The sequence below is a fragment of the Macaca nemestrina genome, chromosome 10, assembly GCF_043159975.1.
Source record: "Macaca nemestrina isolate mMacNem1 chromosome 10, mMacNem.hap1, whole genome shotgun sequence".
NCBI lineage: Eukaryota > Metazoa > Chordata > Mammalia > Primates > Cercopithecidae > Macaca > Macaca nemestrina.
In genome coordinates, this window is record NC_092134.1 from 93,564,956 (window position 1) to 93,579,146 (window position 14,191).

Sequence of the window (14,191 nt, forward strand, 5' to 3'; positions counted from 1 at the left end):
TGTTTAAAACCAAGGTATTGAATGAGATTTTTTGAGAGGCAACGTATAGAGAAAAGAGATAAGGAGAAAAGATGGAAACAGAAAGAATTTTGGAAATAACTGATACTTAGATTACATTGTGGCTGTCACATCACAAGGTCTAAAAAAAGATGCAATTTTAGGACATTTAAATCAAGCTACCCTAATCCTGATCTTTAAAAAAAAAAAAAAAATTTAAGTTAATAGCATCAATTTTTTTTAAACTGAATCAACACGAAAAACATATACATGTATTACCTGAAGTTAGGAGGAGATCTAAGGTCTTCAGTCCAATCATTGACAAGTTTACACTGGCATTATGAACTGTTAGCATTTTAAGAATCAATCTGGAGTTAAAAACAGAAATCAAGATAAGAATGAAATATCATACTCAGAAATTTGCTTATTTAGATTTTTTTGCTCACCTATTTTTTATTACTCTCATTGTATTTAATTCCCTATAGTGAAGCTCATGTGGTTTTGTTGTCTGTTGTCTGCTTTTAGAGACAAGGTCTTGCTGTGTCACCCAGGCTGGAAAGCAATGGTGCAATCAATCACAGCTCACTGAAACCTCAAACTCCCGGGCTCAAGTAAGCAATACTCCTGCCTCAGCCTCCTGAGTTGCTAGGGATACAAGAACACACCACCACACCAGGCTAATTTTTTCATTCTTTTTTGGACAGACAGAGTTCACTATGTTGCCTAGGCTGGTCTAAACCTCTGGGCTCAAGTGATCCTCCTGTCTCGGCCTCCCAAAGTCTGGGATTATAGGTATGAGCCACCGTGCCTGGCCATGTGTGTTTGTTTCTTTCTACAAACCTGAATCAGGCTTATAAAAACTAACAGGGAATGCTAATTAGCTTGATTGTGGTAATATTTCACAATATACACATATATCAAATCAACTATATACCTTAAATATAAACAATTTCTAATTGTCAACTCTAATAAAGTTAAAAAAACAAACAAAAAATCAACAGGGAACTATTATGTGTCTCATTTAAAAAGGTAAAAGCGCTACTTATTTTCCAATAAATATTCAAATTCAAAAATTCAGATTCACTATTTTCACCCAACTCCATGTTCAAAATATCATGAAGTCTTATATACATCGAGAGCAAACCCATTTTTACATGTGATATAAATTTATAATTTATCTTAGACATGTTGATATATTAAAACATAGAGAGATATAAAGATGTTAGTTTGTGTATATAAATTAAGAATTCATTTCAATATTTAAATTATTGATTGCTACTGTTTTTAAAAGAGAAATTAATAATATATTAAAAAGTGGGCCGGTAGCACTGGCTCACACCTGTAATCTCAGCACTTTGGGAGGCCAAGGCGGGGGGATCATGAGGTCAATAGATTGAGACCATCCTGGCCAACATGATGAAGCCCTGTCTCTACTAAAAATACAAAAATTAGCTGGGTATGGTGGTGCACTCCTGTAGTCCCAGCTACTCGGGAGACTGAGGCAGGAGAATCACTTGAACCTGGGAGGCAGAGGTTACAGTAAGCTGAGATCAGGCCACTGCACTCCAGCCTGGCAATAGAGCAAGACTCTGTCTCAAAAAAAAAAAAAAAAAAAAAAAAGTGAACTTAACATATCAATAATGTTTAGTTCAAATTCATGAGATTTTAATCCCTATATTATTAATCCCAAAATATAATCTCTAGTCTATTCCTGCACAGCATTTTTTGGCGAATTGTTGGGAAAAGACTGAGCTGACCACATCTAGAGCTTTGTACGTATTCAAGAAACGTTGCATAATCTCCATTTGGCAGTTGGAGGAACTGAATGAAGCCAGTCTTCAATTCTCTGCCAGTCTTCCTCCTAATCACCCTGCCCCTACCTCTCCCTGTACCATTCCCACTCTTCCTGACTTTACCACCACGGAAGAAATTTTTCTTCAGAACTGGTAAGTCTTTGGAGAGAAAAGGCCTTGAAAAAACAGAAATCTGTTTTGCAATCAATTTTTGCCGGGAGTGACCTAATACACTCCACTGGAGAGAGCAGTGTGTCTATCTTCTTCACAACTGCATTGTTTCTGGCCTAGAGGAGGGGCTTAAAAAACATTTGATGAATGGAAGATGAATGACTGGATGAACAAAGTGAGTGAATGAGTAAGTGAGTGAGTGAACAAATTTCCTATATAAACATTTATGTAATTTAATTTGAACAGCTGGTTTGAACAGGAATATGACTAGATGAGTTTCCCAAACACTCCCTGAGGTTATAGACTGGCTCATCTTTGGACATCTTGGAAATTCTCAACCAAACCAAGGGACACTTAAAAGTTACAATTGCTAATTACTGGTATATTCTGAGTAATTCCTCATCAAAAGCTGTATACTTTAGAACTGAAACATAGAATTACAAAGATTAGATTGAAGATGAGAACTCCAATTAATTGTAAATATGCTCTTTCCAAACACACCCTTTATGTACTGAAAACAAGAAGAGCAACACATTTGTCAAAGAGGGGAAAATGTATAAGCACAGATATGTTCACTTATGGCCAAACATATAGCTCTAATTTGTCTAAATTTGTAGCACTACTTGATACTGATCACCAATATAAACACCTAAAAATTTTTCATAAATTAAATTTTCATAAACTGTATACCATTGTAAGCCAGATATATTCACAATTTCCTTTTCTGTGGTAAAGAAAAGTCACATTACGTATAAAAAAGATTTAAAGTTAATGACAGAAGGTTTGTTTGTTTGTTTGTTTGTTTGTTTTTGAGATAGTGTCTCACTCTGTCACCCAGGCTGGACAGCAGTGCTGCAATCTCGGCTCACTGCAACCTCCGCCTCCCAGGTTCAAGTGATTCTCCTGCCTCAGCCTCCCGAGTAGCTGAGAAGATATTTTTTAACTGTCAAGAAATAATGTATTTTCCTGAAAACACATTCTTCTTCAGAAAAGGTTTTTCTTAATTAATTGTGGCTAAGGAAGTAGTCTCATTTAAGAAGTCATTATGCTGCAAACTGCAAAAACATAGCTGGTAAAATTGTCATCAAGATTTGGCTGCAGATGTGCTGAAAGGGTAATTTCCTCTTTCTTACTCTTTTTGAAAGCCGTAGTTTAAACTTACTGTGTATATATATGAATATATATAAATGTACCATTGAAAGACAGAACATCAACTTTCAAATTACTACGTACAGAACTAACTTTTCTCAGTTCCCATTTTTTTAAGAACTAGTGGTTTGTATCAGTTCTATTATTAAAGGGCAAAATATCTTCATGGTTTGAATGCAAAAGTACTCATCAAAAATCTACAAGTTAACCAGTTTTATAATTATATGATTATATTATTAAAATAACTCCTGACATGTTACCTTAAATGTTTGCTTTCTAAATCAAACTTCTGAGTTTAAAGCTCTCTATAAATGTAAATCATTAACTCAAGGAAAAATATCTGTATTTCAAAGAATTTCACAAGAGTAGCCTTGGATTGCAAATTCAGTGTATCAAGGGAAGGTTTTTATGTGTATAGATAAATACTCAAGGCAGTTTGTTTTTACATATCTATCATACTTACTGGTGAACACCAAGGACTTCCCAGTCATTTCCAACATCCTGGGGTCCCATTAAGCTTTGCATTGTACCCGGGCAGATTTCTATTAATTTGCACAGAAGTGACCAACCCACCTGAAAACAAAAAAGACATATATTCACGTGTTTTAAAGAATGTTAATAGAACATACTGAGTCAAACATGAATCTCTTCAGTCTTAGTGGAATATATGCTTATCTCACTTGTAAATAATTGTTATAAAACAAAATGATACCCTAAAATGCTTACCAAGAAACAAAAGCAAGCCATATCCTTAGGATACACCTTTCTCCAAAAATCAGACCAGAAAGACATACAAAAAATATAACATTTCGGCTGGGCATAGTGGCTCACGCCCGTAATCCCAGCACTTTGAGAGGCGGAGGCGGGTGGATCACGAGGTCAGTAGTTAGAGACCAGCATGGCAGAGGGTGAAATCCCGTCTCTACTAAAAACACAAAAATTAGCCAGGCATGGTGGTAAGGTTACAGGCATCTGTAACCTCAGCTACTCGGGAGGCTGAGGCAGGAGAATCACTTGAACCCAGGAGGCAGAGGTTGCAGTGAGCCGAGATTGCGCCACTGCACTCTAACCTGGAGGACAGAGCAAGACTCCATTTCCAAAAAAAAAAAAATATATATATATATATACACACACACACACACACACACATAAATATATATAATTTCTAAATTTTGAAGAACATAGACATGCCTATTGTCTAAGGCAAAATAAAATAAACTACAAAAAATAGTTTTAGAGGTTGTACCAAGATTATTAAGTGCAAGAACGGCTATACTGGATCCTTAGTACGTTTCTTTTCTTGTTTTTTTTTTTTTTTGGTTTTGATTTGTTTTTGAGATAGGGTCTCACTCTGTCACCCAGGCTGGAGTGCAACGGCGCAATCACCGATCACTGCAGCCTAGAACTCACGGCATCAGGTGATCCACCCACTTCAGCCTCCCAAGTAGCTGGGACTACAGGTATGTGCCACCACACCCAGCTAATTTTTAAAACATTTTTGTGAAGACAGGTCTCTCTCTATATTGCTCAGGCTGGTCTCAAGCTCCTTGGCTCAAGCCTTCTGACGTGGCCTCTCAAAGTGCTGGGATTACAGGCATGAGCCTCCGCACCTGGCCCTTAGTAGGTTTTAAGTAATAGCTACCTGACAGAATTTCCTCCACATATTTAAATTTTTAATTATAGGAAAAAATGAAGTGGCTTAAAATGAAGGATTAGGGCAAGTTGAAAACTTTAGTAGCAAAATGTAAGTTATCAGAATGGCTGCTCCCCAATTAATGAAGCTAGAATAATAGAGGCAAGAAACATGGCATTTTTAGCAATTGACTCTACATCTGATAGGAGAAAAAAAGAAAGGGCTCTATAACATAGACAGGAGGTAGAACTCCTCAATGGCTCCCTCTAGATTTCTCTAGAATGAATTGATAAGGTCTAGAGATACAGACACCCCTAGTAGGCTCTTTCACATTTCGAAATAAAATATGAAATTATGGATGCATTTTAAGTATATCTTCACTCAGTCTGTTTACAAGATGCCAACTTGCCTAAGTTGCTCTTTACCTCTGAAAAAAAAATTGAAAGTCCTGATTTCAAACCACAGATTAAAATTAACCTACTCCTCCTATTGTAGACTCCTCTCTAAATGTAAAGGATCTCCAATTCTATTATACTATAGAACTATACTTGACATGGTCAAAAAAAAAAAAAGAAAGTGCATTTATATACACACACACACACACACACACACACACACACCACCCTCTAGAGACTTATGGAAAAGTACCTAAGTGTGATGTGTAATAAATACCAATACAATAGAAATACTGAAAGTAAGATTCAGTGTGAGTTGAAATTACTCAGAGAATATAATATGAAGAGGGAGAGCTTGAGTCAGATTGTATAAGAACTGTTGAGTGGTGAGGAGAGTAGGCTGCTACATAATAAGGAAGCCGCTACAGGAAAGAGGCTATTTTGGGATAAGGCTGGATGCATAAGTAAAGTTGAACATTGCAAGGAGTTGAATGACAAGGTGAGAAATCTATATGCATCCAATAAGGAATAATGGCACAAGTTTCTTACCTGTTTACAGGAGTAAACAAGGGTTATTTTAGGAAGATAAAAATGATTACTCAAGATCTCTTTACAATATTACTTTTGGATCTTTTCCAGATTAAACAGAAATTGCTTTATTTCGTCATTACTTCCTTTTACATAATTTCAAATTGCTTTCAAAGGCAGCAATTTCTGACAGCTATTTCTACCTATACTACTTAAGTAGGACATCCTCCTCCACGTAAGCTGAACAGACATTGACAATCCAGCTGTCATAGAAACCAACTATTTTTGTGCTTTCATAAAATACATCAAGACTTTTTTCCGAAGTATTTAAGAAAATAACATTCTGAACAGCTTCTGGTGGTGAAAAAAATCACATAGGATGCCAAACTCATCCCTATACCTACAAAGCTGACTCAAGGAAAAAACCTGTTTTGTTTTGGTTGGTGAAGCAACAGCATAAGTAAGTGCTTTGCAAAAAGATTCAGGCAACTGAGCTCTCCAGTACTACATGGAACTTCTGTGATGAAACAGAATCTCTGGCAGCAAAGCAGAGGTAACAATTGATCCATTAATCTATTCAATTAAAAGCTTATCTTTCAAAGAGAGAAATTTCCCATCCTGCACGGTTACAATACAATTAAATTGGTAGTTTTACTTTATTATAATTATTCTAAAAACTCAAGCATGTAATTAAGGCACAACAGGAAAGAGTCTAGGGGTTAAAGAAAAATTTTTAGCCACTTTCATTTATTTTGCTCCCCTTCTTCAAGGTTGAAACCGTGAGAATAAAGAGATGTAAAATTTAGGAGCACAGTGAAACGATGGGCAGGAAAAGAAAAATATAAAGCAGCTTAACTACCAATTTTCTAAAGACTGTCATTTATGAAGAAGCATTAATAAAATATGAAATAAACTTCGAAAATAAAACTGACAGCCCGGAATATCATGTTAAATGGCATCTAGAAACAAACCTTAATCTTTATTTTAAATAGTAATTAAGAATTACAATTAAATTAAATGAAGGAGTAATTTACCTTAATACCTTAAATTCATCATTAAGAGTTTTTAATTTGGCACTTCCAGCTAACTCAACATATAAAACATTAAAGGATACTTACAGTAATTATACTAATTATATAAAGAAATCTGAAGGAAAAACACTACTTTCAAGTGAGTATTAAAATGTCAGTAGGAGACCCCTTTCTACATCCCCTTGGTAAGACCAATGCTAATTTAAATTGATGTCATTGTACCCAGCATGGCCAAAGCAAAAACCAAACCATTTTGCTTTTTATGAGCTTGCACAAAAAGCTTGTGAATTCAGCAGCTAGTAGATTGTATGATGGAAAGAGATTTTGAAGGTGTGAGAAGACTTGGGTCTCAGGTTTGTCACAAGCTCTTTGATCCTCAGTTAGTAGCTTACTCTCACTGAGCTATGAGAGTAAACCATCCGGTAAGATTTCTGAGAGGGCAGTGAGATTTCAGTAAGAATCAAATCTTGTAATATGCAATGCCCTTTATAGACTTATACACATATGGTACTGAAATTAATAATTCTATTGCATTAAATTACCAAATCAAAAGACTATTGCTCACACAGATCAATAGAACAGAATAGAGAACCTAGATAAAAATCCATGCGTTTATAGGCAACCTATTTCCAAAGGTGCCAAAGACCTACAATGGAGAAAGGACAGTTTCTTTAATAAATAGTGCTGGGAAAACTGGATATTAGCTATGCCAGAGAAGGAAACTAGATGCACAGCTTTCACCATATACACAAATCAACTCAAAATGGATTAAAGACTTACATCTCAGACCTGAAACTGTGCAACTACTAGAAGAAAACATTGGGGAAATACTACAGGACATTGGTCTGTGCAATGACTTTTGGGGTAGGACCTCAAAAGCAGAGGCAACAACAACAAAAAAATAGACAAATGGGACTGTATCAAGCTAAAAGCTTCTGCACAACAAAGAAAATAATCAACAAAGTGAAAAGACAACATAAAGAACGGGAGAAAATATTTGCAAAATAACCACTCAACAAAAGATTAACAACCAGAATACATAAGGAACTCAAAAATCTCAATTAGTGGAAAAAAAAAAAAATCTTATTTTTAAATGGACAAAAGATCCAAATAGACATTTCTCAAAAGACAGACAAATGGCTAACAGATACATGAAAAAAAAAAAATCCTAAGTATCACTAATCTTTAGGGAAAGGCAAATCAAAACCACAATGAGATATTATCTCACCACAGACAGAATGGCTATATTATCAAACAGAGAAAAAATAACAAATGCCGGTGAGGATGTAGAAAAAGGGGAATGGTGGTACACTGTTGATGGGAACATAAAGTAGTACAGCCATTATGAAAAACAATATGGAGGTCCCTTAAAAAACTAAAAATAGAACTTTCATATGATCCAGCAATCTCATTGCTGGGTATATATCCAAAAGAAAGAACATCAGTATATCAAACACATGTCTCAACTCCCATGTTTATTGCAGCACTGTTCACAATAGTTAAGATACAGAAGGCCGGGCGCGGTGGCGCAAGCCTGTAATCCCAGCACTTTGGGAGGCCGAGACGGGCGGATCACAAGGTCAGGAGATCGAGACCACAGTGAAACCCCGTCTCTACTAAAAATACAAAAAAAATTAGCCGGGCGCGGTGGCAGGCGCCTGTAGTCCCAGCTACTCAGGAGGCTGAGGCAGGAGAATGGCGGGAACCCGGGAGGCGGAGCTTGCAGTGAGCCGAGATCGCGCCACTGCACTCCAGCCTGGGCAACAGCGTGAGACTCCGTCTCAAAAAAAAAAAAAAAAAAAAAAAAAAAAAAAAAAAAAAAAAGATACAGAATCACCTTATATGTCTATCAACAGATTAATAAAGAAAATATGGAGGCCAAGGCAGGAAGATTGCTTGAGGTCAGGAGTTTGAAACTAACCTGGGCAACATAGCAAGACTCCATCTCTACAAAAAGTAAAAAAAGAAAAAAAAAAATTAGCTGAGCATGTTGGCACATGCTTATACTCCTAGCTACCTGGGAAGGTGAGGAAAGAAGACTACTTGAGCCCAAGATTTCAGGCCTGCAGTGAGATTTGATCACACCACTGTTCTCCAGCCTGGGCAACAGAGTGAGACCCTGTCTCTAAATTAATTACTTAACTAAAAATAAAAGAAAATGTGGCATACATACACAATGGAATATTATTCAGTCATAAAAAATGAAATCCTGTCATTTGCAACAGCCTGGGTGGAAATAGAGGTCATTATGTTAAATTTAATAAGCCAGGCACAGAAATAAAATATTGCATATTCTCACTTATACGCAGGAGCCAAAAGGTGGATCTCATGGAGGGAGAGAGTAGAATGGTGGTTACCAGAGACTGGGAATGAAAGGATGGGGAGGGATAAAGAGAAGGTAGTTAATGGGTACAAAAATATAATTAGATAGAAGCAATTAAGTTCGTATTTAATAGTACAGTAGGGAAATTATGAATTTATTGCATATTTCAAAATAACTAGAAGAAAGGAATTGTAATGTTGCCAACACAAAGAAAAATGTTCAAGGTGATGGATAGTCCAGTTACCCTGATTTGAACATTACACATTGTATACATGTATCAAATATCACATGTACCCCAAAAACATATACAACTATGATACATCCAAAAAAGTAATTAATTACTTATAAAAAGACTCTTCCTTATTTTCCAGCATACTTTGCCTCCAGTATCCTCTGGGCAGAAATACTGAGTGACACACTCATAACTACTCCAGACAAGTATGCTCAGGCTTGAGCAATTTCTAAAATTAAGAATTAGGTGGTATGTTCCAGAGTCCCTTGGGTTCTCAAGTCTAGCACTCCCTTATCTAGACCTTGCAGACCAAAGCCTACCTAGGGTCTGACTGTCCTGAGCGGTATCAAGCAGAAGTGACTCTATGAAGTACAGAGTCTAGGGAATGAAAGTGGCCAGAACCAGGCACTTCTGAACACCAAAGCAGAGGCAAGAAGGGATGACGTGGGTGCAGAGCAGGAAGCACAATAGGCCATTGCCCAAAGAGTGACTCATATTCCACAGGCAAAATTCCGACTTTGAGTCTTAAAAGAACAGCATCTTTATTATGCCTCCATCTTTTCTTGGTTTGGTTTGATAGTGGTGTGAAAATCTGTAACAGTCAGATGGAAAATATTTCACAGTTGAAAACAAATTAAAATATTTCTTCCAGATATAAATGTCCTCATATGAAAGAAGCTAGATGGTTCACCCAGATAGAGCTAGATACAGAGATAAGCATAAAGATAAAGATAGACCCACACCAATTTAAAGATTGAGATGCCTTACCTCTGTCAAGTCTCTCAAGTATTAAGAAACATTGGCTTTCTGACTGCACCTCCATGGAGTTCAAAGTCCAGTTCTCTTTCTTTGCATGAGTTAACATGCAGATGACAAAACTGATTTCAGTTCCCCAAATCTCTAAGTACTCCAAAGGAAGTTATCACTTTGGCCTATAATTTTGTTTTGACTGTAAATCATTCTTAATTACCATTTTAAAGCCCCCCTTAAAAATATATATATCCAAGGCATTTAGCAAATTTCTGGGTTTCCTGTGGTACAGATTGTAAAAGTTTCAGTTTTACATGCATTTTATATGACAACAGTTGTAAATTATGAGGGTCTCAAAAGACATGACTTTCTTTAGATACTACAAGGTATACTAAAACTAAAGGCTAGAAATCTGTCTTTGAATTTTAAGAAATGCTGAACTCTACAAGAGTTTGCCAGTGACAAAGTGGCATTTTATCACTATTAGTTATTCCCCTTTTCCAAACTACTCATAATCCTCTCATCTAGGACATGTTCTACATTGGGAAGATTCCTGGAATAGTCAGGTCTAAACAGTAATTAATTCATCTTGCCAATAACGGGACTAAACCCGAACCCATTTTTATCCCCCTTCTACCACCACCCATACTGTTGGTTTTATAAAGTTACTACTTAAAGACACTCAGGGAACACATACTGGGGCCCTTCATCCCTTTTTACATGATCAAAATATTTAACAATGTCCCCATCTGAAAATCACAGTCGGAGGTTCCTCAAGCCAAATTTCCAGAATAACCAAGAACTCCCGGCTATATAACACTGCCAGTAAAACGTCTCCTTCCAAACAGAAGGGCGAATGAGTTGAAGTGAAAACAATGCCTTTACCTGCTGCACACTCGCGACTCTCATATACGAGTCCAAGACGATCAACAGAGGCACATGGATATTTTTGCCTTGAAATAACTTGGAGGCTGGAAAACAAGTGGGTGGGGAAAAGAAGCAAAGTCACAATCCACAGCACCCCCTTTCCTTTTAAGTCTGAAAAGGGGAGAAAAGTCAAAAAGGTGAAGACCTTCCTGGAATTCTCAGCTCCTTTCCGCCCTAAGGAAAGGAGATGGGAGTTTACGGCTCTTTAAGAGTCCGGGTTTGAGCAGCGTCAGCGGAGGAGGACAAAGTTTGCAAATGTGAGGAGGGGGCGAAAGTTTGCAAAAACAAAAGCACAGTTTCTTCGCAAGTGATTACCGTGCTCGGAGTACGTGAACACCAGCAGATCCTCCAGGATTTGGACCAGCGTTTCTATCTGTTTACCTTCCTGGACATTGTTCAGCCTGACTATCAACTTCTTCAGAGTTTCCTCGTCCTCCTCGCACCCCTGACAGCTGCCACTAGCCATGGTGGCCCCTGCTTCCAACCCGCCGCCCTCCCAGCACGAACGTCCGCTGCTCAGGGAACCGGCAGGGGCGCCGGCCACAGCTCCCCGGGATCTAGCTCAGCTCACCGCCCTCAGCCAGGGCTCCCCGGGGGCCCCGTCGGCGCCCACGCCCGCCTGTTTATGAGGAAGGCGGTGGCTCCCCGCCCCGCGTTGCCCTCCCTCTCCAGAGCCCTCCTGCTCGGCTTCCTCCTCCCCCAGCCAGGCCCCAAAAAACCAGCTCAGGGGCCTGCCAGAGGCTCCGCCGGGGCGACGGGCCGCGCAGAACTTCGGCGGCGGCCGTGGGGCTGCTGGAGCCGGGCCTGGCCGGGATGACCGTGCCCGTGGCCCCCACGCACGCCTAGACTGGACCCGGGCGGACGCCGCCTCCTGGGACCAGATTCCACCACGGCGGCGGCGCGGCGGGGAGTCGCGCAGGAAGAAACTGACTCAGCGGACTCCGCCGAGTCCCAAGGCCCGGAGCCCCGCGGCGGAGGCGCGCAGTGCGCAGCCTGGCCGACCACCCTCCGCGACCCGCCAGCCGGGGATCCTGCGGCCCCAGGGAAGGTCTGGGAACTGGCAGCAGGAAAAATGAAAGCCGCCTATCTCCAGATCTAAGAATAGAAATCAGGGCGCTGGGAAAAAGAGGACACCGCCCAGATGGCCCCTTTAGGAAAACATTCTCTTTACAGAGTTCTCCCCTTAAAGGATGGAGAGAGAGGTTAGCCATCAAAACTTGCCCCGCTACTGTCTTTTTTATTATTGTTGTGACTGTTAGTGGGAGAGGAAATAAACATTGTTTCCCTGTGAGTTATCTGAAGCTCTGGTCACCAAAAGGCCACTAAATTAACTTTTGGAATTGAGTTGCACTAGGCAGGATCCTGATACGTGGGACACCCGAAAAGTAATCAGCTCTCAGAGCTATTAGAACTGAGACAGGGCCGGGCGCGGTGGCTCACGCCTGTAATCCCAGCACTTTGGGAGGCCGAGGCGGGCGGATCACAAGGTCAGGAGATCGAGACCACGGTGAAACCCCGTCTCTACTAAAAATACAAAAAATTAGCTGGGCGCGGTTGTGGGCGCCTGTAGTCCCAGCTACTCGGGAGGCTGAGGCAGGAGAATGGCGTGAACCCGGGAGGCGGAGCTTGCAGTGAGCCGAGATCGTGCCACTGCACTCCAGCCTGGGCGACAGAGCGAGACTCCGTCTCAAAAAAAAAAAAAAAAAAAAAAAAAAAGAACTGAGACAAAGGACAGGGTACATGAAATGAAAGGTGAAAAGGTGAGAGAAGCAAACCGAAATACTCTTCTCTTGGCATTCAGAATTACTTATGAGTATGGGTGTCTATAACCCCAAAGTTTTTGGTTTCGTTTTTTGATTGATTGTTCTGTTAAGTACCTTAGTAATGTGTTTTTAGGAAGAGAAACCTAGCAAGAACATTGTAAACAAGGCTAGGCAAAGATGATCTATCCTTCAGTTGATGTGTCTGTCCTCAAGGTTATTTACAAAGAAGAGGATTGGACTGGAAGTTACTACTTCACAATTTTAGATTTGTTTTCACATCTGTTACTTCAATCCTGATGACAAGTCTGAAATGGATAAAACTACTACTATGTATCCTTCTTTCACTAATGAGGAAATTGAGATTTGGAGTTGAGAAGTGAAGAGCTTTGCTGGAGTCACACAGGTGGGAAGTTGAGAGCCAGGACTTCAACTCAGGCAAATCTCCTAACACCCGGTAGATGGTTCTTCATGCTCTACCACTTTAATAAAAATGCTCTAGACTTTGTTTTTTCATCAGATTAGTAAGATAGCAAATTCCTACTTAACCTGGATATTAGGTCTATGTCTTGTTGTTGTAGAGTCTTCAGTTTTTACAGAGACATGCTGAAATATTTACAGTTGAAATGGTAGCAGGGTTAGGATGTATTTCAAAGTCATCCAGTGGTGGAGGAAAAGATGAAATGTGTGGAGGCAGAGATAACAATAACAACATTTGAACTGGTAATTGTTGAAGATAATAAGAGATGGGTTCATGCGGTCTGTTCTACTATTCTGTCTGTATAACATTTTCCATAATTTAAAAAAAAAAAATCCTAATCTTAACAATATTTATCAGACCTACAGTGTATTCTTTTCTAAGTTGTTTCTAAACTTGTTTCCATTTCTGATGACTTAATCAATGTCTCAAATATTTATAGGCATTCTCGATCTCATGCATTCCTTCTGTTCCTCTGCATTAGTTTCTCCCTTCCTATTCTACTGAATTACAACCTTGCAAGAAATTAAAACCTACCTCCCTTCCAAAGCAAAATAAATCTAAATTAAAAGATGTCTCCGGCCGGGCGCGGTGGCTCAAGCCTGTAATCCCAGCACTTTGGGAGGCCGAGACGGGCGGATCACCAGGTCAGGAGATCGAGACCATCCTGGCTAACACGGTGAAACCCCGTCTCTACTAAAAAATACAAAAAACTAGCCGGGCGCGGTGGCGGGCGCCTGTAGCCCTAACTACTCGGGAGGCTGAGGCAGGAGAATGGCGTGAACCCGGGAGACGGAGCTTGCAGTGAGCTGAGATCCGGCCACTGCACTCCAGCCTGGGCGGCAGAGCGAGACTCCGTCTCAAAAAAAAAAAAAAAAAAAAAAAAGATGTCTCCAATTTCCACAATTCATTCATCCGTCTATTGCCTATTTATTATCTACTCTATATTGGCCAGACTGTGAGTAGGCAGTATGAAAATATGAATTATCTGTTGGGAGCATTCTCCCATGAACTACTGCAGTGT

At 39.5% G+C, this 14,191-nt stretch overlaps 1 protein-coding gene across 1 annotated transcript in view; it reads right to left on the reverse strand.

Annotated features, from left to right (window-relative positions):
• Positions 1 to 11,727, reverse strand: part of LOC105470180 (leucine rich repeat kinase 2) — a 145,173-nt gene extending 133,446 nt beyond the window's left edge. Inside the window, exons 1-4 of the mRNA XM_071071872.1 lie at positions 11,245 to 11,727; positions 10,888 to 10,973; positions 3,574 to 3,683; positions 277 to 365 (exon numbers count right to left, since the gene is read on the reverse strand). Coding sequence (XP_070927973.1) covers positions 277 to 365; positions 3,574 to 3,683; positions 10,888 to 10,973; positions 11,245 to 11,395 — 436 coding nt within the window. The 5' untranslated portion in view covers positions 11,396 to 11,727. The remainder of the gene's footprint in view (positions 1 to 276; positions 366 to 3,573; positions 3,684 to 10,887; positions 10,974 to 11,244) is intronic.
• Between the last annotated feature and the right edge of the window lie 2,464 nt (positions 11,728 to 14,191).